This window comes from Phyllopteryx taeniolatus, chromosome 15 (genome assembly GCF_024500385.1).
Source record: "Phyllopteryx taeniolatus isolate TA_2022b chromosome 15, UOR_Ptae_1.2, whole genome shotgun sequence".
Lineage (NCBI taxonomy): Eukaryota > Metazoa > Chordata > Actinopteri > Syngnathiformes > Syngnathidae > Phyllopteryx > Phyllopteryx taeniolatus.
Window position 1 is genome coordinate 1784553 of NC_084516.1, and position 27462 is coordinate 1812014.

A 27462-nucleotide genomic window follows, 5' to 3' on the forward strand; every position below is an offset into this window, starting at 1 on the left:
TTCTTAGTGTTCATTTGTAAAAAAAAAAAAAAAAACTAGGTAATGGAAAGAATAAAATGAAAACCATTAGTAAAATGTTTATTTTAAATAGGTGGTCCATTATAAATTGTTAGGCTTATAGCATAATTGCTGGTCATTTTTAACTTCCTATTACAATATCAATAAAAATCGAATGTGCTTGCTAAAAAGTGTTTTTAAATATGGACTTGGGCGACTACACTAACGAAATACGATTACAAGTGAACACATTTTTTAACTGACAATTCCTAAGTATACCACGTGTATGACGTACGGCTTTAACGGGACAAGACCTACTATTATTGCAACATTAGAATTATTTTATTTCTTACACTTTATTTTTTACGGAAGTTTGTTACAGCTGCGGTTTTTATCACAGCGCGCTATAAAGTGGAGTGCATAAAAATAAATTAAAGCGAATTTCCCCCTTGCCTCTAGATGGCGCAAAGACAAAACAGCCTCGTACGTTCAATTGCTCATGTTTGCTTCCGGTTCGTGGGAGGGTCGTCGTCCTGTTGTGGTCGCGTGCTTCATTTCCGACGATAAAATAAAACTCTTTCTTGTCCATAAGAAAGAGACAGATTTCAGCTGTAACACTTTTGCTACTCAATTATTATCAGAATGACTGAGGTAAGACGAACGTTTGATGCTTTTCGTGGCTCTATTTCGAGCGCTTCAACTCAGACAGTCGGGGTCCGACTAATACCTGGAGAGAATTAGGATCGTATAGAATGTTACTATTGTCAGTCCTCAAATTATGTGGGACACACAGAGGGCCCAAATTTGTTTTACAAAAGGCCACTGTTACAAAAACAATACAAAAGAACATGAAACATGCGTTCAAAACAGCCTCGTTGTTGTATGAAGCGGTGGGGCTGCGGTCTTCCTTCATCAGTGGATCAAATATGTTGCGATCACTCCCGTTCGTTTAAAATAAACCAGCAACTATCGCGTCCCATGGAACATACAGAAAGAATGCCTCCATCCTCCAGGCCCGTCTAGCTGCTTTCGATGCGCCATTTTTAAACACTGCTTTGTTGTCCTCAAGATCGAAATATCGTTTGTGTGTCCGCAGGACGTCCAGAAGCACTCTGTCCACACGCTGGTCTTCAGGTCGCTCAAGAGGACTCACGACATGTTTGTGTCCGACCAAGCCAAGTACATCGCATTGGACGAACAAAGGTCAAATCAGTTTAAAACGACACTAAAAATGTATCAAAAGATGTAAAAAGGAAAATTCCACTTACGTGTATCGACCTGGCAGTGCCACAAGAGGCTAATATTAAAGGGCAAAACAGTCATGTCTCAAATCGTTCAATCGAATGAAAATGCCATTAATCTGTTCCAGCGCCTGAAAAAACACCAACCCAATTTTTTTTATTTTTTATTAACAAAACAGTACTCTACAGCACGGGTGGCCAACCCGCGGCTCGCGAGCCTCATGCGGCTCTTTAACTAGTTTCATGCGGCTCTTCAGGAGCTGTAACATGACATGCGTCAAACATTCTTGGCTGGCGCTGTCATTCACTCCCCTACAGCTAGATGGCACACTGACCATGTAAGCCTGTTTGAGTGACGTCAAACGAGCGACGAGAGAATCTTTGGTGTGACATCATTTGTGTTGTAAACAATTTCCGACAAGTTACCTCTTGAAATGGCAGGGAAAAAAAGCACATCCAAACGAAAATATGAAGAAGAACACAGGACGTTTTTGCCAGAGTGGGAGAGTTTATATTTTTTTGTTAAACGTAATGGCAAGCCGATCTGCCTTATATGTCACGCAGCATTAGCGCATTTCAAAGCTTCAAATCTTCAGCTCACTCCACCCTAACATCGAACAGGAATTTCCAAAAGGGACTGAACTTCGCAAGAACAAGTTGGTCGCTTTGAAAAGCAGGTGCAGTTTTTCAAAAAAATTACAAAACACTCAGAGACCGTAACGCTTGCATCATATCAGCTGGCTTGGAAGCCAGACTGTTTGAAAGCCCCGCTCGTCACAGATGAGGCTGCGGCTGAGTTGGAGATGATCGACCTTTGTGAGGAGGATCAACTGAAAACTGTTTTAAGGGAAGGGACCGTTGAGTTCTGGAAAAGTGTGCCAATTGAAAAATACCCCAACATCAAACGAGCTGCGCTTAAGATACTGTCCATGTTTGGGTCAACGTACGTCTGCGAGTCTGTGTTTTCTACCCTGAAACATGTGAAATCAAAGCATCGATCTCTTCTGACTGACACTCATTTGAAAGAATTGCTTAGAGTGGCAACAACAGAATACAAGCCAGATTTGAAGAGGATTGTTCAAGATAAGGAATGCCAGAAGTCTCACTAAGCAGCATAGTAAGAGAAAGATGTTATTGAAAATTATTCTTTTATTGTTTGTGGACTTGCTTGAACTGAGAGTTTGTGTGTGTGAGACACAATGTTAACTGTTGAAAATTACTGATATTATCATGTTGGTGTGGTTATTTTCATTAGATCTGGCTGAGCAGAGGTCTGTGTATGCGTGCATACATGATTAAAAGATGATGTTCATGTGTACCCGTGTATGTGGCTCTTTGCAGTAACACAGGAAAAAAAGTGGCTCTTAGTCTCTGACTAGTTGGCCACCCCTGCTCTACAGTATTGTACTTTATTAAAAAAATAAAACGTTTCATCACAGAAGTTTGTGCATCATGATAATTCAATGCACATTGTGCTGCTCCTAGTGTGCACACGTTGGCCGCCAGGGGGCAGTATACAAAGCCATACTTCAAGTAGATTGGATAATGAAACGCGGAGGAAGGGTGTCACAATTAAGCTGCAATAATAGTTCGGGATGTCCCGACCCGATCATGTGATTTTCAGCTGATTGAGATCGGCGGAAAAGATCGCTTTTATTCATTTTTCTAAGGGGCTTCCCATTATGTGTTAGCATTAAGCTAGCAGACTTTTGTAAAGACAGTTATGTGGTTTGGTTAAATAAATACACAACATGTTATTGTCTTTGTGTTTGCTTTTGGTTCACACTGTTGTCGTGCGTGTGCAGTCACAAGCTGAAGATGGCGGTGAAATTGAAAGCCGACTACGATGCTGTCCTCCACATGCCCGTCTTGAAGGAAACCAAAGACCGAGTCTCTCAGCCTGCCAGCAACATGCAGCTTCAGCTAGGCTACACGCAGCCAGGTGACCAGACATAAACAAACGCTGTACATATATTTAAGAGTGTGTGTGTGTGTGTGTGTGTGTGTATATACACAACCCCAATTCCAATGAAGTTGGGACATTGTGTTAAACTTGCAAATCATGTTCAACCTATAGTTAATTGAATACACTACAAAGACAAGATATTTAATGTTCAAACTGATCAACTTGATTGTTTTGAGGAAATAATCATGAACTTAGAATTTTATGGATGCAACACGTTTCAAAAAAGCTGGGACAGGTGGCAAAAAAGAGTGATGAAGTTGAGGAATGCTCATGAAACACGTTTTTGGAACATCCCACAGGTGAACAGGCTCATTGGGAGCAGGTAGGTGCCATGATTGGCTATAAAAGGAGCGTCCCTCAATTGCTCAGTCATTCACAAGCAAAGATGGGGCGAGGTTCACCTCTTTGGGAACAAGTGCGTGGGAAAATAGTCCCAACGGTTTAAGGACAATGTTCCTCAGCGTACAATTGCAAGGAATTTAGGGATTTCATCATCCATGGTCCATAATATCATCAAAAGGTTCAGAGAATCTGGAGAAATCGCTCCATGGAAGCGGCAAGGCTGAAAACCGACATTGAATGCCCCTGACCTTCGATCCCTCGGGCGGCACTGCATCAAAAACCGACATCAGTGTGGAAAGGATATCGCCGCATGGGCTCAGGAACACTTCAGAAAACCAATGTCAGTAAATACAGTTCGGCGCTACGTCCGTAAGTGCAACTTGAAACTCTACTATGCAAAGCAAAAGCCATTTATCAACAACACCCAGAAACGCCGCCGGCTTCTCGGGGCCGAGCTCATCTAAGATGGACTGATGCAAAGTGGAAAAGTTTTCTGCGGTCCGACGAGTCCGCATTTCAAATTGTTTTTGGAAATTGTGGACGTCGTGTCCTCCGGGCCAAAGAGGAAAAGAACCATCCGGACTGTTATGGACGCAAAGTTCAAAAGCCAGCATCTGTGATGGTATGGGGTGGTGTTAGTGCCAATGGCATGGCTAACTTACACATATGTGAAGGCCCCATTAATACTAAAGGTACATACGTGTTTTGGAGAAACATGTGCTGCCATCCAAGCGATGTCTTTTTCATGGACGCCCGTGCTTATTTCAGCAAGACAATGCCAAACCACGTTCTGCACGTGTTACAGCAGCGTGGCTTCGTAGTAAAAGAGTGCGGGTACTAGACTGGCCTGCCTGCATTCCAGACCTGTCTCCCATTTGAAAATCTGTGGCGCATTATGAAGCGTAAAATACGACAACGGAGACCCCGGACTGTTGAACAGCTGAAGCTGTACATCGAGCGAGAATGGGAAAGAATTCCACCTACAAAGCTTCAACAATTAGTGTCCTCAGTTCCCAAACGTTTCTTGAATGTTGTTCAAAGAAAAGGTGAAGTCACACAGTGGTAAACAGGACCCTGTCCCAGCTTTTTGGGAACGTGTTGCAGCCGTAACAGTCTAAGTTAATGATTATTTGCTAAAAACAATCAAGTTGATCAGTTTGAACATGAAATATCTTGTCTTTGTAGTTTATTCAATTAAATATAGGTCGAACATGATTTGCAAATCATTGTATTCTGTTTCTATTTATGTTTACCGTCCCAACTTCATTGGAATTGGGGTTGTATGTACACACACACACATACACGCACTATATTGCCAAAAGTATTCACTCACCCGCCTTGACTCACATATGATTTTAAGTGATATCCCATTTTAAATCCATATGGTTTGATATGATGTTAGTCTACCTTTTGCAGCTACAGTATATTCAATACTTAATGTCAGTATACTCATATATATATATATATATATATATCTATATATCTATACACACACACACAGACACTCAATAAAATTTTGTATTCTAGTGTCTGATGACCCAGAGTACATGATCACCGGAACACATGCTTACCCCTCTGGACCAGGTAAGTTCTAAACTTTTCCAGAAAACAACAACAGTGGTACCTTCACTGACAAGGTTTTCGGGTTTTGCGCTGTTGCTTGGTCGGTATTTATTTATTTTTGCTAACGAAAAATGGTGGCGTTTCTTTGGGGGCTGCAACGGCAGAATGGCTTTTTAATTCATTTTAATGGGGAAAATTGATTTGATACGAGTAAATGAAGTTAGTAGCTCGGTCACTGAACAAATTAAACACGTAAGTGAAGGTCCTACTGTATTATTGATATTGTGTATTAACGCTCTTAATTTAAAGTCACTGAACTCAAATGATCAGGAGTGGCGCTGACGGCCGACACCAAGATCCACAGGAACCCCAGCGAGACCGGCGTCCACTCAATGGCGTTGGCGCTGCCAGCGTCACGAGCCAGGTGAGTCCCGCCTTTGGGCCTTTTCACACTGCTGTTGGCGAGGCGTCCGACCCCCTCGACTTTCCCGTTCATTGCGTATGTGCCGAGGGGACAGCGGCGCATTTTGAAGCCGCGCTTGGCGTCCTCGGATAGAAAAATGTTCTATTCTGGAGCAGCGAACAAGTTTAAACGCCGACATTTTGCCGTGAATTTGGTGTGGGATATATAGATATATATATATATATATATATATATTTTTTTTTTTTTTTTGCTGCTGTGTCACCACCACCTCGTTAAAATAAGCAAAGTTCGGGCATTCTTTTCCGACAACGACAAACAATCATTTCACCACTTAAAAGTAGCACTGCCCGCCTTTGAAGAATAGAGAGACATCGCACACGACAGTTGCATGATGGAAACGCTGGCATTTGGTTTTCCTTTGGGGTCAGAGTAGATCGGATAAGGTCCAAAGTCCATAAAACCAATAAGATCTGATTTCCATTGACGCTATCTGAGCTTGCTGATCAATTTCTCCTTTTTCTATAGACCAGTATACTTGCAATTGGTTTTTGTTTTATATGTTCAAATCTGGAAGTGCAATATGCAGTGAACACATTCAAGTGGAATGCAAATAGAAGTATTTTGCGACTTTCCAATATAAAGAAGATTTCGAGAGGAAAACAAGCAGTGGAATTATGGATGACAAAACCAGGAAGTTCAAATTTAGTAATTTTATTAGTCTGCTATATGGCAGATGTTTTTATCCTTCTTATTTTGCATTTTATTTGAGCAACGGAAGCAACAGATGCAATTGTCCTAATATGATTAATGTGCAATAAATGTCGACTTGTAGCCAAGATGCCAACCGCACCGCTGCCAGCGTTCCAGACATCCATCGGCACGCCGGGGCGGCGGAACGATCTCACCCACCTTCGACCACGTTGGTACGCCCCGGAATGGATTTGACTTCCTTTCACGTTCCCCCGCCCGCCGCCCCTTTCGATATTTTTATTCAACAAGTTTGTTTTTCTGCAGTCCGTGGTGGAAAGTGGCGGCACCAGGACCTCCGCTCTCATGAGACGAGCGCCCACTATGCCCAAGCCTCAATGGCACCCGCCGTGGAAACTGTTTCGGGTGACTGCATCTCACAGGAACTGTGCGCTTGCGAATGTTTCTATGTGAGCGTTCTGAATGTGTGTGTGTGTGTGTGTGTGTGATGCGGCAGGTCATCAGCGGTCACCTGGGCTGGGTGCGTTCCATCGCCGTGGAGCCCGGCAATCAGTGGTTTGTCACCGGCTCTGCTGATAGGACCATAAAGGTGACTTATGCGCAAATGGACATTTTCAAAAAAGGCATCTATTTGCAGTGGTGCTTTCAGATGCGAGTTTAATTTGTTCCGCGCCCCCAAAAAAAAGAATTCTGTTTGTGATTTTTAATATGGAAAAAGCACGGTTACTTGTTAAGAACGTATAACACAATCATAGATCATTTTACACTTGTAAACAATGAGTCCCAGCCCTTTAACAATGAATCACTGCAACTTATCATCACGGAATACAGATATAGTAATCGTCGTATAACACCAAATTAGTCGCACTCTTAATTATTCATAGCGCTTCGGCCTCGCACGCAGATTGATCTCGCTTTATGCGTCCCTGCACAACATATCGCACAAACAGTCAACGTGCATCACACTTGCCGAGCGCCGAGACGGTTTCGAATTTCATGCATTATTCATTGACTTTTCGGTAACTCCCTGGTGGCGGTAAGCTACTTGTGTAGCCACAGCTAGCACTCGGACGGAAGCGTGGCTGCCGTTCTGCGCCGACAGCCCCTCCTACCGTATTCCTTCATAGGCAATGCGGGTTAAGTGTCTCGCCCCGCCCGGCACACAACGGCGACATGCGCTCGGCGTACTCGTGCCCTCTGCGCCTCGCCGCCCACAAGTAATAACATCATGACATAGAATGTAAAGAGTTCAACAGTTTGCGCATCGTGATTTATCGCTGCATTCCGATTCATTGTGCCGCTCCTTCTGGTGTGCCGGCATTGGCCACCGGGAGGCAGTATATTACAGTCGTGCAGGCACAAACGGATCATTTTTATACATTTTCGTAAAGTGCTTTTTGAGGGGGATAATAAGTGCCTTGTCGTGGTCCCCCCGACAGATATGGGACCTGGCTAGCGGGAAGCTAAAGCTGTCGCTTACTGGGCACATCAGCACGGTGCGCGGCGTGGCGGTCAGCAGTCGCAGTCCCTACCTGTTTTCCTGCGGCGAGGACAAGCAAGTCAAGTGCTGGGATTTGGAGTACAACAAGGTGGGCCTGCAAGGCGATGGAGCGCTTCAGTATTTATGTGTCCCGCCGCCATATTGCCGTTGATCGTTTCGCAGATTTTCTGACGAGACGTGTCTGTGTGTTCACCGTACGTCCGACTTTTGCTGTTGACCGGAACGTATCGGTCCTCGCCCGACAGGTGATCCGCCACTACCACGGCCACCTGAGCGCCGTCTACGGCCTGGACCTGCACCCCACCATCGACGTGCTGGTGACGTGCAGCAGAGACGCCACGGCGAGGGTGAGCCCCGCCTCGGCCGCCGTGTCGCGATCACGCTTACCGCCTGAGTGTCGATCCGCCGCATTTTTCTCGTTCAGGTGTGGGACATCAGGTCCAAAGCTAACGCGCACACGCTAACCGGTCACACCAACACGGTGGCCACCGTCCGGTGTCAAGCCGCCGAGCCGCAAGTCATCACCGGTACGAGAATACTGCGGTCATAGACGGTAATGGTACAGTCCGGCCAAAGTGAATCCTGATGGATGCGATGTGACCTCCTCCAGGGAGCCACGACTCAACCATCAGGTTGTGGGATTTAATTGCCGGCAAAACCAGAGCGACGCTGACCAACCACAAGAAGTCGGTCAGGAGCGTCGTGCTGCATCCCCGACAGTAAGTCTGGCGAAACTCTCCTGGTTTCCCAGGAGACCGAGATACAAATCACCGGTGACGTTCTGAGTCGGTTTCCACTCCCAACAAAAAGATCTCAAAAATCTGCAACAAAATGCCACAATCCAAATAAATTGAAGAACAGATGACAAATAAAGAATTGACATCCATTAGTCAGTAAAGGCTTACAAAGCCATTTCTAAAGCTTTGGGACTCCAACTTGGAACGTCGTTCCATTAGTCCGCAATCAATTCCCAATCCCCAGTCTCGGGTCCGTCCCCAAATTCCTTGCCATTGAGGTCCCACTTTATTCTGTTTCTCTCCGAGCGGCTACTGATAAGGGTTTCCCGGCACCGCTCTCTGCCACACCCACGTGCACATAAAAAAGTATTCCTTGTCTGCCAGATACACGCTTGCCTCCGGTTCTGCCGACAACATCAAACAGTGGATGTTCCCGGACGGAAAATTCATTCAGAACCTCTCGGGACACAACGCCATCATCAACACCCTGGCCGTCAACTCTGACGGCGTTCTCGTCTCCGGAGGTATCGGTCCCCGCTCATCGTTTAGCGCCGATGGCCTGCGACGCGTAGTGTGATGTCACACCCGGCGTCTGCGTCTGTGTCTGTGCGTAGCCGACAACGGGACCATCCACATGTGGGACTGGAGGACCGGCTACAACTTCCAGCGGATCCACGCCGCCGTGCAGCCCGGCTCACTGGACAGCGAGTCGGGCATCTTCGCTTGCGTCTTCGACAACTCGGAGAGTCGTCTGATCACCGCCGAAGCGGACAAGACCATCAAAGTGTATAAAGAGGACGACACCGCTGTACGTTGTTTGTTTTTTAGTAGTAGATGACTTTTGACTTTTGCCGATAGTAATTGATTGATATATATATATCACTTTCACGACATTTCAACATTTGTGTCTTGCAGACGGAAGAGAGCCACCCCATTAACTGGAAACCAGAAATCCTGAAGAGGAAAAGATTTTAATAATCCCCCCTCGACCCCGCTACCAGATCAAATGTCTTTTTTTGTTTAATGCCACCGCCGCCGTATCCTACGCAATGTTTATTTTATATTGACACACACAAATTAGGAGCGTTCATTTTGCAGCAACATTAAAGAGCTTTGTACATTGGAGTAACTGATTGAGGCACAACTTGCTTTAATTTTTTTTCTTTCCACTTAATGGCTGGTGTCTTCGGACAAAAGTTCAATACAGGTAAAGTAGATTATGTATACAAATATGATCTAAGCAAACAAATGAAGCCTAAACATCAAATATTGTAGGGTTTGGTGGTGACATCTTTTGTTTAAAAAATAAAATAAAAAATGTGTCCTGAAGAGATACGTGCGGAGCCACATCTAGGAGGTGTGGCTGTAGAGTTTTTGACCAGCTTGTTCAACAGAATTCTCGCGGGTGAGGTGGCTCGGGCATCTGTCGAGGGTGCACCCCGGAAGCCTCCCGGGTGAGGTGTTCTGTGCCCATCCACGGCTGGCCTGGGAATGCCTCAGGCTCCCTCCGGAAGAGCTGTAGGAAGTGGTCGGGGAGAGGGAAGTCCGGGTTTCCCCGCTTAAGATGCTGACCCCGCCGGACAAGTGGATGCATGGATGGGAACTTCATCGTGCTTGAATTTGGTGCAAGTGATGAGAGCCTGAGTCGTCCTGCACGGTGTGTCATTTCATTTATTTGGCATTTAATTTGACGTACAGTACATCTAGTTGACAAAAAACACAAATGCCTTCTGTACAAACAAGGGCATCGCTTCATTTCCAAGCTACCAAAGAATCAAAAGACATTTCAATCAAAAACAGAAAAAGTCAAATCAGTCCAAACTCGATTGGGAAAAATAAATCGCACTGCTTGCATCCAGCGAGACCAGGATGTTGTTGGAAAGAAGAAAAAAACTATCCCAGCATGCATTCAGAAGTACGTAGCAACACAAGACATTGGGGTGGGGGGGGGGGGGGGGGGGTGTCATTTATTTCATTTTTATCCATCAAATACTCATTTGCAGCTGCAGATTAGGAATAATGCACGCGCAAAATACAAATTAATATCATTCCTGGACATTTGGTTAAGCAAATGGAATGCACATTCATTAGAAATAAAGATCGGTGACGTGCAATTTCTAGCAAAGGTGCACACTACTTGTTTACCAAGACGTCCAAGAAGAATAACCACGCAAATTAGTATTTCGTGGACACAAATTACTATTCAGTATTGTTCACCTCCACCCCCCACTTCATGTCTGGGGCCCTGTAAAAACAACAAAACACCAGGCACTGCAGTTCGACAAAGAAAGAAAACACATGCACTCCACTGAGCGACTGTCATGGCCAAAACCAAAATGGTGGGGAAAACAAGCACATCACCTGAAATGAATGATGAGGGGATGATTGTCCACCCAAAAGAAAAAAAAAAAGTGTCCATGAGGAGAAAGACTAAGCGAGTTGAGGAAAGGTAAAAAGGTGGTGGTAGAAAAAAAGGGTGTAGATCATGATTGGAGGTTGGAATAATTCATTTTCATGATGTGTTCAGATTTTGTCTACATCGACATTTCATTAGTCATTAAGTTGTTTAAATTGGAACATGAGAAACAAGTTGTAATTTCACATTAACATTGTTGTAATTGGATGGGAACAAAGGTCTTATTTACGTGAAAAAAAGTTCGGTTACATTACATTGTCATTATATGGAAATAAGTCTCAATCTTTAATTTAATTTAATTTGAGCTCCCCAAAAAGGTGTAAGATGAGGAGGAAAAACTATGCTTTTACGTGAAAATCTTGCACGTCGATTTTACATGTAAAAAAAAAAAAGGCGTAATATGGTGAGAAAAATATAATTTTACCCCCCCCCCCAAAAAAAGTTAATTTTACATGAAAGGTTTGTAATTTTACAGAAATGCAGCTGTAATTGCCTACAATGTCTTGCAGGAATAAAGTTGTATTTTATACATGAAAAAGGTCATTTAACATGCAACAATTTGTCATTTTATGAGAAAGTCAAAATACACAATTTTATCTTCCCAAGAGTTGTAACATTATGAGAACAAATCAGAATTTTACATAACAAAATGTCATTCTACCCCCCAAAAGCTGTAGTAATACAAAAAAAAGTCCTAATTTTGTGTGTAAATGCTTAGTTGTAATATTGTACGTGGGAAAAATGTAATTTTATGGGGGGGGGGGAGAATCAAAATATGATGAGAAAAATGCCATTTTACCCCACAAATTGTCATGATACTCCAAGAAAAAAAAATAATCTACCGTATATTTTAAGTGTAAATGTAAATTCAGTTGTAATTTTTACGAGAAACAAGTCATATGGGAATAAAGACAAAATACGGCTAGAAAATTTTACCCCACAAAAAAGTAATTTTAAGGGAAAATAGAAATTTTACGTGAATGCAGTTGTTAATTTTTTTACGTGAAAAAACATAATTTTACTATACCAAAATTGAGATTTACACGAAAAAAAGTACATCACCGTAATCGATGACCGGGAGATGATTGTCGACCCAAAAATGTCCATGAGGATGAGGATGGAGGGGGAGATGACGAGGGGGTGTTGAATTGTTTCACATTTCATGATGCGTTCAGGTTCCGTCTACATCAACCATTCATTAGTCGAAAAACAGAAAAGGACGAGTAAAGTAAATGTACCGTGTTGCACAATCCACACAGTGTAAGAAAGAATCGAGTCGAGACAGGAGCACGATGGCGTTAGCTCGGGGGACACGTTCACCTACCTGAGGGGCTTATATACATCCTGGGGGCATGTGGACCAATCAGATCAGTAAAAATGCAGCCTTAAATTAGTGTTCTTTATACACAACAGTCCTGTCTGCTCGTCTGTCTGTCTCAGACGGCCGTGCTGAGGGAGGACGGCGAGGCGCAGTCGGATGGCGTGGCGCCGCCCAGTGGCGCCTGGCCGTCCGCGCTGTGGGTGTCGGGTCCCACCAGGAGGGTGCTGCTGTCCACAGAGTCCTCCCTGGCTTGGGAGGCCGTTGCGAGGACCGGACCGGCTGGGGCGTCGAGGGTCTGCTGGAATCCGTCCACCGTGACGGTCATGTGGTGGCCCGGCATCACTGGCGCGCTGCCGTGTCCTGTGGGGGACAGGGAGACATTCAGGGCGTTCCCCATGGTTCCATCTTAGAGCCCCTTCTTTGTATTGTCTACCTGCTTGAACTTGGGCACTCTAGTTTTCAACACCAATTTTTGCAAGTGGCCGTATTCTGGTGAAAATGTACCGTATGAACACAACCGCCCCCAAAATGTAATCAGTAGCGCTCCGTGGAAGGTTAGCAAGCACAAAAGAGTCAATTTGCTCCATAGGCTGCTTCAAACCAAAATGGCTGACTTCCTGTTCAATTTCAGGCAAGGATCCTCGGGACTTTTTCATGTGCCGCGTTACGACAGACACGTCAACCCAATTTCGTGTTGAAACTGCTTTCGGGGGCGTATTCTTTCTTTCTTTCTTTCTATCTATCTATCAAGGAAATACATTTTGACCACAATACACATACACGCAGAAATTGGGGCACAAAGTACAAAACTAATAGTTTATTAATTTCATAATAATTTTAGAGTTTCAATGGACCGCCATTAGTCATGCTCCCCCCTCCCACAGCCATTTAAGAGTCCCTGTAAAGCTCTGAGAGTAGGAGTGTATTTGTTTCTGTGGTCTTACTGAGGTCCACGTAGAGGAGGCTGTCGGGGTTGATGGATGCCTCGTACGGAGGCGGGGGGTCGTCGGGGTGTTGGATGTCAGGGTACTTGTAGGCGGCGTAGGGCGGCGGGGGCTCCTGGAAGTGGAAGGCGCCCCCCTCGCCGTCGTCCGACAGATGCAGCGGCGTGAGGCCTGTGCCGAACGTGTCCGGCCCGTAGTCGAAGCCAGGGACGCGTCTGCCCAGGTTGAAGTGATGCACTGACACACAAACAACCAAATGTTATTAGTACACTTCATGATTACCGTAACATCTACGCTCATTTACGTCTATGGTGTTAAGCAGGATGTTTTAACATGAAGCGAGCTCATTTTGGTGAGATGAAATGAAATGGTTTGGGTGAGCATTTTAGTGTCAAGGACCTGGTGTCGCTGCTCCGTGTGTGCTAAGGTAGTAGCGCGGCAGTGTATAATCACTGTAAAAGCCATGACGGGTGATCATTTCCGTTAACCCACATATGCCACACGTTTCGCATTATATGTTAGCATTATAAGCTAGCCTACAGTTGGTGTTGCGCGTCAGTTTTTGTGGAATTTCACCATATTGTCCAGAACGTGATAAACGGGGGGGGGGGGGGTTTACAGTTTGCCATTGGCTTTGATTGGAACGCAGCTCTAGTACTGGTGGCGTGACCGCGCGTTTTGGCGCTCACAGTTTCCTCCGATGAGCGTTTCGATGCGCTCGCGTCGGCGCTGTCGTAGCCGATGCACCATGAAGAGCAGCAGAGACAAGATGAGGAAGGACGAGATGCAGCTGACGATCAGACGCATGCCGCTGGCCATCGAGTCAAACAGACTGTTTCCATCTGGGACCAGGAGTCGGCGGGAAAAGACAAAAACAAACATTCGATTCAAACTTATTTCTTTATATGCAGTATGTCTAAAGGTCAAATTTGTTTCCAAATGAAAACAAAAATGTTCATCGCAGTCTTAATTGCTTTCCTAATGTAAACATCTAGTTTTTCCGGATTGAAATAGTTTTCAAAATATATATGTATAGTTATCATGGTCTCGTTTGCCCCCGTGTTTAACAAAAATGGATATTGACAATTGTCTCATTTTTATCTGAAATGTGAACATTTTTACATCACAGTCTCACTCTTTTCCTAATTTAAAAAATGACCTAATCTGGTTTAGTTTACAGCGATACAATTTTAAAAAACACTTACGGCAAACGGGGTTTTTTTTTTTCACAAAAACAACAATTATTTTTTCCCCTGAAATGTATTTATTTATTTTTTAAATAATAGGAAAAAATAAATACCAAGGTCGCATAAAAAAAAAAAAAAAAAAAAAAAAAAGTTAACCGAGTTAAAAAAAACAACAAAACACTACCGTAAAAGAAAATGCTAAAATATCATCGTACCCCAATTTCTTCCTCTACAGTGGGCACGGAAAGTATTCAGATCCCCTTCAATTTTTCACTCTTTGCTTCAATCATGCAAGTTCATTTTTCCTCCACATTAATCCATATCGACAGGAAAAAAAAACAAGAGTTGTTGAAACGTTTGCAGATCTATTCCAAAAGAAAACCGGCCGCAAGTATCCAGAGCCTTTGCTCAGTATTTCGTAGCCGCACCCTTCTGAGCTAATCCAGCCATGAGCGTTTTCGGGAATGACGCGGCAGCTCCGGCTGGGCCATTCAAGAACAGTCACGGAGTTGCTTCACTGCCGGGACTGCATTGGACAGGCGATGAGCGGTGCCTGCTTTTCTCCGCACATGCCGCTTAGAATGAAGGCCAACCATTTCGAATCTCATTTCTCACCATCTTGGAGTCCTTCAGGTGTTTTTTGAGCCGACTCCATGCGGGCTTTTAATGCGTCTCGCATTAAAGGAAGGAGAGCCTTCCGTCGGGCCACTCTGCCATCAAGCCCCGGCTGGCGGAGGGCCGCAGTGACGCTTGACTTTCTAGAACTTTCTTCCATCTCCCGACTGCATCTCTGCAGCTCAGCCACCGTGACCTTTGGGTTCTTCTTGACCTCTCTCACCGAGGCTCTTTTCTCCCCCGATTGTTCAGTTCGGCCGGACGGCCAGCTCTAGGAAGGGTTCTGGTCGTCCCAAACGTTTTCCATTTCAGGATTATGGAGGCCACTGTGCTCTGAGGAACCTTAAGTGCAGCAGCAAGTTTTTCGTAACCATGGCCAGATCTGTGCCTTGCCACAATTCTGTCTCTGAGCTCTTCAGGCAGTTCCTTTGACCTCATGATTCTCATTTGCTCTGACCTGCACTGTGAGCTCTAAGGTCTTCTATAGACCTATAGGGGTGTGGCTTTCCTCATCGAGTCCAAACACAGCTGGACTCCAATGAAGGTGTAGAACCATCTCAAGGATGATCGGAAGAAATGGACGGCACCCGACCGAGTTCGATATAGGAGTGGCACAGCAAAGGGTCTGAAGACTTCTGACTGTGTGATATTTCACTTTGTCTTTTTCAAATAAATCAGCCAAAACGTCAACAATTCCTTTTTTTCCTGTCAATATGGGGTCTTGTGTGGACATTAATGAGGGACAAAAATGAACTTAAATGATTTGAACAAATGGCTGGAATGTAACGAAGAGTGAAAAATTGAAGGGGGTCTGAAACCTTTGCGTACTCGCTGTATGTATTTTTCACGGCGGGCGACGTGGTACCTGGATCGAGGCACGTGAACTTGCAGCACTCCTTGGGGTCCTTGCGGAAGTGCTGGCACCCCTGCGGCCTCTCGCAGAGTGCGGCCACGCACATCTCGGGCTCTCCGTCGTGGCACGTGCAGCTCAGGCACGGGTCGTCGCCTTTGGGCGTGAAGTAGTAGCCCTCGCCCACCACGTTGTCCTTGATGTCCACGCACGTTTGCTCTGTGGCAAAAAAGTTCCCAAGGTGCAATTTCTTTCCCAATATGAAAACCATTGCCATTGTGTTATTTGTTGTTTTATGTACGTACTGCGTTTGCAGAGGAAGGGGAACTCCTTGTAGCAGTTCTCCGCATGCCAGCTGTGCAGGCCGCGCTCGTTCATGCTCTTGAGCTGGAAACGCTGCAGCTGGGCGCAGAAGACATTATCCTGGTTGGCCTCGCCCAGGTTGGGGAGGACGTCGGGCGGCAGGAACACCTGCACGGGGCCTGCGACAAAAACAAAATGACCTTTTCGCTCCCCCGAGCGCGGCGGCCCCTCCGTTCTGTAATCTGGAGTCATGCGATATTTCTTGCGATGACTTAACCGTTTTCCCTCGATATCGGTTAGTTTCAATTTTTTTTCTTTATTCTACAGTTATTTATGTAATTAATCGGTTAATTAATATATAGTAAATCAAATGAATAAACTATTTTAATTATAGTAAATAATACATTTACATTAAACCTTTTATTGATTCTAGAATTGGTCAATTATTTAATTATAAAGTCACAAATATTACTAAACAATTTGACATACAGTATAAAGTCAACATTTTTGTATTTTTTGGATTAAATAAGTGGTTAATGAGAAATATTACAATTGAAAAAGGAATGCCAACTTGTTTGTTTTGAAAGTGAAAGTCAAAAGTTTGCTCATCGTGATTTCCATTACCGTTATAAACCACCTCCCAGTGGCCCTCCACAGAGTGGTTCTGGTTTGTGATCACATACTGGTAGCCCACCCAGAACCTGAAAGGCAAAAAGAGCCAACTTAGACCCTGACAACTGACAATCTTTCTTCAGGCCGGGATTCCAACCCAGAAGCACTCGTTCGCCGTGCCAGAAGCCGTTTCAGTCGTGGGCACTCGAGGCAAGGAAAACTCACTTGCACTGGTCTCTGAGCTCGCACACTTGGTCGTCAAAGTCCACCTCGATCTTCAGGATGAACTGCAGCTCCTCGTCCGTGACGAACGTGGCCAAGGAGCCGTCCACCTTCTGGCACGTGTCGGCCGCCTGCCAGTAGTTCTCGCTGCGCAGGTACACCTTGTAGCAGCTGGCCGTCTTCTCGTAGTGGTGCCACCCGTTGGGGCATTTCTCTGCTGACGCAGAAGCGCATGAGTGTGGACGTGCGTGGCACGCAGCGATGCGAAAGATGCGGGCCGCTCACTGTTGTAGCGCATGGGCTGAGCCACGCCGATGACGTCCTCCACCTGGTTGTAACCTTGGCCGAAACGAAACCGTTCTTCCTTTATGGCTGCAAAACAACAACGTTGAATACGCTTTACAAATTGCACACTAGGGTCACTCCTAAATGTCCATTCCCGACATACGGGATGTGATATTGTCGTAAACGTGAAATACGAATTCCAATGGTCCCCGCATTCCTGAGCTGCAGATTTTTCACTGTCGAGAGGCCTGAAATCAGGTCATCGGAATTTCTCAAGCTCATCTACGCTTGCTAGCTGCTAGCTTAGCAATTAGCATGGCTTCTATAATCCTTGTCCTCCCGCCATTCTTAAAAACGTAGCTTATTCACTGCCACGGAGGCAATGATTAGTGACTTACGCTGCATTGACACTGGCCGCAAAGCGAACGTTCGTCTCGGCGTCGTATTTAGCCGCGCTAGTTTTAGCTCGCAGGTAGCTGGGGCAGCGCAAAATAGCGAGCAACAAGCATTCCCTGACACGAACAGCAGAAAGCAGCCAGTTTGGGCGACTGCTCAATGTGGACCTGCCATTTATTTACATTTTTATTTTATTTTTTTTAAACAATATAGTGTCCACGACCACTGCGTTTTTAGCTTGCGTCATATCCGTTTCAGACATTTTATTTCAGTGACAAATGTCTTTCAGTCCGAACGCCAAAAAGCACCGTTGGGACCATTTTCGGCCGCAAATCCGGTGCATCACCAATATTGACAGCATATTTAATGTTCTATTAACATATCGTGCCACTTTAGGGTTTCCCACATATACATTTAGCCTCGTCCTGACGACTCAGCGCTATTTTAGTTTCCCTTACGACGGCATCAGCAAACACTTTGACAGCGCACGTACACCTCCATCTGCCGCGCTGGCTCGCGTGTCACGGGAGCTTCACACCGACATCGGGCAAAACATTTAATACGCCGGAGTACTTTAAGCCATGCATTACATTTTTTATTGAAATTTCCTTTCAGTTATTTGGTAAGTGTTTGATATTACAGTTTAAATTCATTTATTTGTATTTATACAAGTTAGTGAATGTATTTTTTTAAATTGAATTTCTTATGTCATTTAATTTATTGCATCCATTAAAAGAAAAGTACAGTATTCTATTCAAATCCAAACCTAACTTTTTTTGTGTGTGTGCGTGCAAAAAGAGAGCCCAGCCTCACTTGTTTGCTGTGTTGTCAGTTTACAAGGTGAGAAAGCGCGGGTGTAAAAAAAAAAAAAAAAAAAAAAAAAAAAAAAAAAGTACTCACGGGGACAGTCCATCTCGTCGCTCTGGTCCTCACACGCCGTCCAGCCGTCACACTGCCACGACATGGGGATGCACTGCATCTTGCCACTGCGGCAGGCGAACTGCCCGGGGCTGCAGCGCTGCTCTGAAACACAGCGACAATAAAACACACGTGAGCGCAAACGAAGGGAATACTCCACTTCGGGACCGGCGGCGCGGATAATTAGAGGATAGTAAATGCCGTGACGGACTAAAAGAGAAAAAGCAGGATGAAAAGGCAATCAAGCCTGAAGCGGTGGAAAGTCCTCAAGTTTTATGCCAGTCATCAAACTCCGACGCCATGCTCCAGCCGCACACGACGACCGAAACTTGAGCGTTTGACAATGTCCATGTGTTTCGTGCACATGGTTCAGATTTGGGAGCAAATCGGACAACATCTCAAGGAGGAGTTTGTCTTTGATGGACTGCAGGAAATGGGCAAAATGACCCCAAAATGGCTTTTTCAAAACCAAAATGGGAGACTCCCTGTGTGCCTTTTCATGTAAGGCAGCGTGAGACTTTTTTGTGGTTCTACTCCCAAGCCAATTTTTGGGTGTTGTGGTCATGACGGCAAAAGGAGCCGAAAATTGCCACATTGAGGCGAAATAGTAGACTTCCTGTGTCTTTCCAGACAGGACTGTTTTTTGTAAGTCTCCTCGTGATAGACATGCCTACCAAAGTTAATTTGGTGTCATGTGACACTGGCTTCGGGGGAGTTGAATTTTCAAAGAGCAGAGATTGATGACATATAATGGTTGCAGTTTGCCTTCGTACATTGCTGCCCTCTCAGATAAATATTTAAACTTGTATTGCACGCTTGTATTGTAAACTGTCATCCATTGCAATCAAGTTAAAAACAATTTTAAAAAACAACATTGCTGCCCTCTGCCAAGCCAAAGGCTGCCGCACCCCTAGCGACAGTTTACGTCTAAATGCACAGAAGCGTTCCCTCACGTTGAAAATGCATTTCCGGGTTTTAATTGCGCCGCCGTGCCAACTCAAGCCATATAAATAGTATAACAAGAATCAGATATTGTGTTTTACATCAATACTTAACTATATTCACAATGTACTGTAACTGTGTGTCATCTGCATAGCTATGATAGTCAACATTAAGGTTCTGAAGAATTTGATCCAAGGGAAGTATATGCAGGAGGGGTCCAAGAACTGACCCTCGAGGGACCCCATAGGTCATTGCCATTCCATAAGATTGAACACAACCAATGGTTACAAAATAACTCCTTTCCTCCAGCTAGGACCTGAACCATTTAAGGACTCTTCCATTTAGTCCTACCCGGGTTTCCCACCTGTTCAGCAGTACGTTATGATACACCGTATCAAAAGCTGCACTGAGATTCAACAAGACCAGAATTGACACCTTTCCCGAGTCACTATTCAACCTTATCATTTAAATTGGCGTCCAGAAGGCTAACTTGCCGAGCACAGATTAATCCCGTTGGATCGCACAAATATAAATCGATATAATGAATGAATCGTTACACCCGTGCATGCAATGTAGTGAAAAATCTGTGATATCAAATTTTATATCTATGATTTAAAAATCCCCGATCCGGTTTGACTGTGAATGTGAAACGCCATATGGCAAAGGACAACTGTACTTGCAAATTTGGCATATTAGCTTCAGAGAAAACATGAAGGGACGTGTTCTGTTGTGACGTCGAGAAGTACAGTACAGTACTCCATTTTACTGATAAAAGGCGAGTAAATGCTAATTACGCTTAGGAACATTCTGGTTGCTTACCTGACAATAATCTTGCCAGCGCTAGCCGGGCACCTGAAACAAACAGACAATAGAGTCAACTAACAAGCAACTACCTAACACTGACGACTGTCTCTTCTTGTGTTACTCGTCTAAGGCTACCGACCTACAGCCACAATAATAAACAAAAGTAATCAAAGTAAAACCTCTCATACAGAATGCATTGGATGTATATAATCGAGCTAATCCAGGGACACGGTAGCACCTGGTGTCCTAAATGCAGTTGTTTCACCTACCAGTAAAGCATTACCAAGAAATGATTGATTTTTTTTTTTTTTTTTTTTTTTTAAACTAAGCAACTTCAGTTACTGTAACTCCGTTATTAGTGCATTCGACTTAAATGTTCCATTTCATTCCATTCGGAGCGCAAGTCTATCGAACGTAGTCCACCTTACTTTTTCAACTAATGCTTCATTTTTAATTTGAAGGCAATGAGTTACCTTGATTTCTTATTATTTTTTTAAGTGGCTTTACAGTGTACAGTTTCGACACCTTTCCCAAAGCACATTTTGCAAGTTCTGCCAATAACGGTTTTAGAAATATGCTCTGTATGACTTACTTATTGTAATAGTCTGTCTGGGATAACATTTGATTTGCATTGCTAATGTATACTTTAGCAAAGAAGGCTTCAAACAAAAGGTGCTCGGTTCTGAGTTGTTTACCATATCTCGATGTAAATACCATGAAATAAAAGCTGGAATTCTAAACTTTTGTCTCGTATTCATCTTTTGATCTGAAACCAAAATGTCTTCAGTATACAACAAAAACAAAGGAATTGACCTTGCTATTCCAATACTTTTGGAGAGTGCTGTAAATATAGATTAAAAATCATGAACGATTTCACTCTGGGTGTATGTAGTGCATCTCTATAATGTGAATTTCAGTTTTTGAGTTGAACTACCTCACCAAATGAAGCTACTGAGAGTTCTGACTTTCTATTGTTTATGTCATCCAGTCTATCCTTTTGTTGCCATGTTCAAAGTGTTCATAATTGTTATTAATATCTCAAGTAGTAGTTTTAGTACAAGTGCAGTAGTGGGGTGGGGCAGTTTGTGAGCGCGTCAGGAAGGAGATATACTATAGTCGGGGGCCTGTGCCCCAGTAGCGCTTTCTGCCTAGCAACGCCCCTGGTCACAGATTAGTGTAGAACCCGAGTATGGTGACACCAATTGGTTGTAAAAATATTTGACAGAGGAGAAAAGAGCAAAAGATGACTCCTTTACGACCCAATTTTAAAACGTCAATGTTTTTAGACTGTTGCTATGTACACAAACACCCAAAACGTCACTTTTTATCACCTGCCTTCTAAAAATGGCATCTTAAAGATTACTGCGCAAGACACCAGAGGAATACAACCTCTGCAGTTAATGAATAATAACTTAAAATGAAATGGCAAGGGGTGAATCGGTGACAATAAACTCACACACAGGCTAGTTTATTGTTTTTTTGAGGAGGTGGTGGTGGTGTTCAGCGTACAGACGAGTGAACACAACTACATCTCTTACATAACAGACAAGTCCTCCCTTTAAAATATTCTTTACGTCCTACAAGGATGTCTCTGCCCGCTGGCACAAAACATTGTAAAACTCGATTCTCTGCACTTGGAGCAACAATTCAGCACCGATGAGATACAAAATAATGTCTGGAAGAATGTGTTGGGATGTCCCGATCCAACCTTTTCAGTTCCGATCTGATCAACGATAACGATATCGGTCCGATCCGACATCAGCAATACTTTATTTTGTAGTATGGAATGATCAAGTGATCAATAACCACCAACTGTAGCTATGAGAAAAACTGACCCATTTACTATGAACCAATGGGTTACATAAAGTAATTAAACATAAGAATGTACTACAATTGAAAACAGATCCAAATTATATTAGAAAATCCTGCAAAATAACTTCAATAAAAGCAATAACAAAATACATTTAAAATGTAAAACGTCAACATAAGTATATTCTACATTTGAATAGATTAAATAAAAATTAAGAAAATCATGAAAAACAAAAAATAAATACAAATGATACTTTAAGTGTAAATAATTAAATTTCAATTCAATTATTTTTTACTGTTACTGTTATTCCTGTTCCTGCTGTCCACGTCTTGGCCTCTGAGGGGCAGTGTGGTGCACGCAATGAGATACACACTTGAAGTAACAAACAAAGTAGAAGTATTGACATTTGCATACATATTTAATGCATGCGAGATCCCAAGAAAATTCAGTGCGTTAGCACAAAATTTTCTCAGCTGATGTGGTTTGTAAACAACGATCAATTAATCATCCATCCATCCATTTTCTGTACCGCTTATCTTCACTCGGGTCGCGGGCGTGCTGGAGCCTATCGATCAATAAAAAAAAATATATATTTTTTTTTAAATCCCCCAAAGTATAGAAATGCATCACAATAAGCCACATGCTGTCACACGCTCTTCTCTTATTATTCAAAAAAATGACAAGAAGAAAGTTTGCAGCACAAATACCACAAAATGCCCCAAACCTTGACAACTTGAATAATTACCTGGACAGTCTAGGAGGCTACAACACACCCAAAATAGCACTAACACGCTAGCATGCTAAAGCGAAGACATATCCGTAAAGTCGACGCCACACGTACTGTTGCTGCCTGACTGTAATGATTTTCCAGCCAATAGCAACTACCTTCATCCTGTTAGCGACAGATGCTATTGTTTTTGCGCTAAGTGAGCATGTCGAAGAGAAGCCTGCTCCACTAATGTTTGACAATAAAGTATTAATGATACTTAATTTTAAGCGGTAGATCATACTGTTTACAATTTGATCAGGCGTCATTGGTAAACCGTTACATCCATTTCAGGCTGATCGGACTGATTTGAAGCAAGTTTGACTTTTCCCTACTGCTTTCCGGACGGGCAGTACACGGTCTTTTAGTGTAGGATGAATTTCATGTCTTACATTTGTATTTATGTATACTAGTTTTTTCATACTGCATATTGGAACAAATGTTCAATCGGTCGGTCCAAATTGGACCTCTTTCGCTTTGTATTTTGGAACTCTGTTCTTGATGAGCCATAAGAACAACAGCGTCCAGGTTCTGGCACCACATGACCGTTAAGTTCACAAAAACGGAACGTCATTGAGCTCAGTTGTGGGCGAAGAACAACAGTCACCAGTCGGTCACAAGTCTTTGTTTTTACGATCTGTTCGTGATGGCAAACCACAATCCACCTGCCCTGCACGGGAAGCCAGCCATGGGAGACAACAATGCGCTACTTGAACCTTTATTTATCCATGAACACATGAGCAGGAATTACAGTGAAATCCGTTTATCCAGGGGGAAACCTTACAGAGCCACCGGCAATTTTTATGATTTTTTTTTTTAAACATAGTTTTACTCCTTTCCACACATTTAAATATATATTAAACTTAGGGCTGGGTGATTCATTGAATCAATAAACCATTTTTAGGAGTCTTGGCCCTGTTTTTTTTATTTTTTTTAAAGTAGCTTCCATTGTCTTCTGACGCGCACTGTTTACACTGAAGTCATGGTGGCGAATATAGAGGAGCTAGTTTGCTAAAGAGCCGCCGTTTTGTCAGTCATTTGGAATTGGTTTGAGTCTGCAGCGCCAGACAATGAGCAACAAAAAGTCCACCGCAAAGTATGTTTTAAGGATGTCGAAAGCAAAGCGTGCAGCACGGAAGGGAAAACGGCCGCTAAGAATCACACAACATGAGACAAATTATTTCACATTGGTCGCGTAAATGGTTGAACATTTATATTTTATTAAAATGTTGTGCTTAAACAGCCACTTTTGTTTCGAAAAAATGTCATTGTTTTTTTTTCAGCTTGTGCGGAAAAAAATAAATTCCATCTTGTACATGTTTTAATGTTTGAAAGTCGCCTTTTTTCCCCACCGCAATCTCCTGGAAGTATAGAATTGCCACAAATCTCTTGCTAAAATGTCACATCTTAAGATTTAGGGCTAGCCAAGGACACCTTGACCTACTTCTGTTCAGTTTTTGTTTTTAATCAGGGTACAAAACCTGGCTTTCAACTCAACCTGCATTAAACAAACAACAACAACAAAAAGGCAGCGATTGCTCAACACAGTTGAGCAAGGGTAGTATGACTCTTGAGTAGAAAATCAATGCGGGCATGACCCAGATTGAAGCTCACGTCCAACGGAGCGCAACAAATATCAGCCAAAATACACAAAAACTGAGCGCGGACTTTGTATCCAGGTCGCGGGAACTGTCAAACAAGTCGCTGCTGGTTACGGCTATGAAACATTTCACTTAAGCACTCGCAAAACATGGCCAAATAAGCAAATAGACTTGCAAGCACAATTGGGCCACTGAGAACTAGATTGGGCTAACTCCATTTTGGCCATTTTGTCTTTCAGCATGAACTGAATACTGGTCTAAATTAAGGTTAAGTTCCAATTCTGACATATAGGGAGGGGGCAGTCCATTATTGCACTGATCCATCCATGAAACATAATTTCCATGTTTTCTTCCCCTTCGTTTTTCAAATGAGGTTCCCAGTGTCATTTTCAGGGTTGACGCCCCCCCCCAAAAAAGACAACTGAACGAAACTGAAAAAGAAAATAAATTGGAAAAAAAATACGCAGATTGGTTATGAGTATGCGGGGGGTTTACTTTCTTGTCTCGTCATGACTCAGAAGGGTGCACTCGCTTGCTATTTTGGCAGCTTAAAGGGAAACTAAAACCTCTTTCTTTTTTTGCAAGAATATGTTGCATGTGCCCCCACTAGTCTAAGCACAATATTCTGATAGGTATTGCATTTGTGGAATAAGAATTACATTTCAATTTACATTAATCTCAGGGGGCCGCCATGTTTGGCAAAATCCCGGAAATGAGGTAGCGGACTCCCCATGTATGCTGCGATAACTAGCGCAACTACAGGATGGAGATATGACAGTTTGAATAAAATCTTAGCAAGTTTGGGTTCAAACCATCATGTCATCAACCCGTAATTATGCTAGTTATCGCAGCATACACGGGGAGGCCATTACCTGCTTTCCATGTTACGTCACGTGACGTTTGAAACGCAAGCGCGACAGTAGTTGTGACGTTAATTTTGGTCGACAGCAAAGGGGCGACATTGCCAACTCCCCCCAGAGATAGATGAAAATTGACAAATCATCTGTTTAATTATTATTCCACAAACGCAATTTAATTCATTAAGTAGTTTAGACTAGTGGGGGGCGTATACAACATTTTCTTCCAAAACATACATAAATCAATAAATAGAAAAATAAAAATAAATCAGAGTTCAGTTCCTCTTTCATGTTGCCATAACCATGCGTTCGCCCCCTAGCGGTTGGCTGACAACTTGTTGAGAAAGTGCTTGACTTTGTGCAGCACAACCCGCAATGTAAATGTAAATATCGCCAACAATACGGTGACGTTAATCCAAAGAAGCCACAAATCGTAATCACGATTAAAATGTGATGATTTGTGCAGCCCAGCTCTACTAGAAACCCTAACCGGGAAGCCTGAACTACTCTAGAACCCCTGACTTGAAACCTAAAGAACCGTTTTGACAGTTTTTTTTTTTTTTTTTTTAAACAGTCCTAAATTGTTCCAAAGGGTGCTTTTAAATAAATTGCACTATTGTAATTATTATTGTGAAGCCCTGCGTTGAAACCCTAATTTTGTCTTCAAAGTTCATCTCGGATGCTTTTATTGAATTTGATGCAGATGGGAATTAATGTGGTGTTTTTGTGCGTTTGTGTCGCAAATTCCGCAAATGTTGTTTGACGAATGTTGTGATTTTGAAGGAGGACATTACCAGTATTTACCAGATTAGACTGTGTTTAATAAATGACTTTATACCAGTAGCTACTTTTTTTAATGTTTTTATTTTTTAATAGCTGCATGTTAATGCTGGAGGATGAGCCCAAATGAGATGCAGGCTTTTTGATGCGGCACCATGAATCTTCCATGCTAATTAGAGTTAGCCCAAGGCTCACTCAACAAAGGCTAAAATTGCTTTAACAACATTCGATTACTTTTGAAAAAAAAAAAAAAAAATCTTGAAAAAATATCCCCACGTACCAGTAGAACAGTTATAAAACGTGCACACTAATCAAGTTGTTACGTTAGGAGAAAAGGCGCAGGCTGGCCGTTCACGGTCTGCTCCAGCCATAACCCCGCAGACGCTCCTCAGCGGGGTAGAGAAACACTCGAGCCCGCGGCTTGACTAGGCCTCTACGCCGTTTCTCCCACTTTTCCAGCCGGGCTAAATTCAACTCAAATCCGCTTACCCGGCTGCGGCGGGTCCGTCAACGTGAGGACAAAGAGCAGAGAGAAAAGGACGAAACTGCTGCTGTCAGCCTTTGGCAACATTTATCCTCCATTCATAGTCACTTCTTTATCCAGAAATGTAAACCATACACGGGGGGAAGAGGGGAGCCGCTGCGGCAGTCGTCGTTCGACCTCGTCCGGGATTTATCCGGCAAAACACTCGCCTCGGTGTTCGCCCATTTTAGTGGTTCCGCAATCAAACGGGAGCTGGCGAGGAACGTTTAAAAAACATATTCCTTTAAAGGGAGCGAAAATAGGGGCGGCTAACATTTGTGTTTTTTTAGCTCGACCGCTTCTTCGTGGTCCCGATTGAGTCGCCGTCCTCCAATTTGCTGCACATCAAGATGGCCGCCTGCGCTCATCAAAACAATCCCAAACACGCAACACCTCGAGCGGACTCGGACGAGCTTCGACTCCGAGGTCCCGTCGTCCCAAATCCATTGGGTTTAGGAGTTAGGAAAAAGACATTAATCCCTTCCAGCCGCCCTACCCCAAACAAAAATGTTTATTTATGGAAAAAAAAAACACCACTAAAGTATTTGACTACACTAATACCGTAATTAAATAGAATATAAATAATGAAACAGTTTTCGCATTATGATTTCATGCTTCAATGCCCATCGGCATTGAGCTCCTTCAGGTGAGTGCGCCTTGGCCACCAGGGGCAGTATAATACAAAAAGAAGAGTTTCACAACTAAGTGACTCGGCTGCGGTAATATTAGTCATTTTTCGTAGAGGATAAAGAATATATGCCTGTGAGTATCGTTTTATTGTGTACGTGTCATTGCACTGTTTGTGTTCAACTATCTGTTGCTTCATGGGTT

The 27462-nt window shown here is 43.4% G+C and overlaps 2 protein-coding genes across 4 annotated transcripts; one reads left to right on the top strand and one right to left on the bottom strand.

The window, feature by feature from the left end:
* The first annotated feature begins 489 nt into the window (after positions 1-489).
* Positions 490-9604, top strand: plrg1 (pleiotropic regulator 1). The gene is made up of 15 exons (XM_061799107.1): positions 490-648; positions 1094-1200; positions 3044-3180; positions 5074-5130; positions 5440-5533; positions 6366-6456; positions 6548-6646; positions 6738-6830; positions 7681-7830; positions 7988-8089; positions 8167-8269; positions 8353-8461; positions 8864-9003; positions 9094-9287; positions 9395-9604. The coding sequence occupies exons 1-15, from the start codon at positions 640-642 to the stop codon at positions 9452-9454; spliced, it is 1545 nt and encodes a 514-aa protein (XP_061655091.1). The 5' UTR covers positions 490-639; the 3' UTR covers positions 9455-9604.
* Positions 9605-10132: 528 nt separating this feature from the next.
* Positions 10133-27184, bottom strand: dgcr2 (DiGeorge syndrome critical region gene 2). 3 transcript variants are annotated; one of them, XR_009792022.1, is made up of 12 exons: positions 26598-27184; positions 20310-20342; positions 18531-18653; positions 17235-17321; positions 16953-17163; positions 16740-16816; positions 16118-16294; positions 15828-16031; positions 13850-14002; positions 13161-13397; positions 12220-12576; positions 10133-12077 (listed from the first exon to the last, which is right to left on the bottom strand). XR_009792022.1 is itself a non-coding variant. In XM_061799105.1 (11 exons), the coding sequence occupies exons 1-11, from the start codon at positions 26677-26679 to the stop codon at positions 12332-12334; spliced, it is 1629 nt and encodes a 542-aa protein (XP_061655089.1). In that variant the 5' UTR covers positions 26680-27183; the 3' UTR covers positions 10133-12331. The 3 variants fall into 3 exon arrangements, 2 of the variants coding, with proteins under 2 accessions (XP_061655089.1, XP_061655090.1); XM_061799105.1 differs by having other exon boundaries at positions 10133-12576; positions 26598-27183; XM_061799106.1 differs by lacking the exon at positions 20310-20342 and having other exon boundaries at positions 10133-12576; positions 26598-27176.
* Between the last annotated feature and the right edge of the window lie 278 nt (positions 27185-27462).

Excerpts from the sequence above, each read along its gene's own strand:
- plrg1 (XM_061799107.1), top strand. Across the intron at positions 1,201-3,043 it reads ATCGCATTGGACGAACAAAG|TCACAAGCTGAAGATGGCGG; the intron begins GTCAAATCAGTT and ends GTGCGTGTGCAG. Across the intron at positions 9,288-9,394 it reads ATAAAGAGGACGACACCGCT|ACGGAAGAGAGCCACCCCAT; the intron begins GTACGTTGTTTG and ends TGTGTCTTGCAG.
- dgcr2 (XM_061799105.1), bottom strand. The coding sequence starts at position 26,679 with ATGTTGCCAAAGGCTGACAGCAGCAGTTTCGTCCTTTTCTCTCTGCTC. Across the intron at positions 18,654-20,309 it reads GCTGGCAAGATTATTGTCAG|AGCAGCGCTGCAGCCCCGGG; the intron begins GTAAGCAACCAG and ends GCTGTGTTTCAG. Across the intron at positions 16,817-16,952 it reads GAGCTCAGAGACCAGTGCAA|GTTCTGGGTGGGCTACCAGT; the intron begins GTGAGTTTTCCT and ends TTTGCCTTTCAG.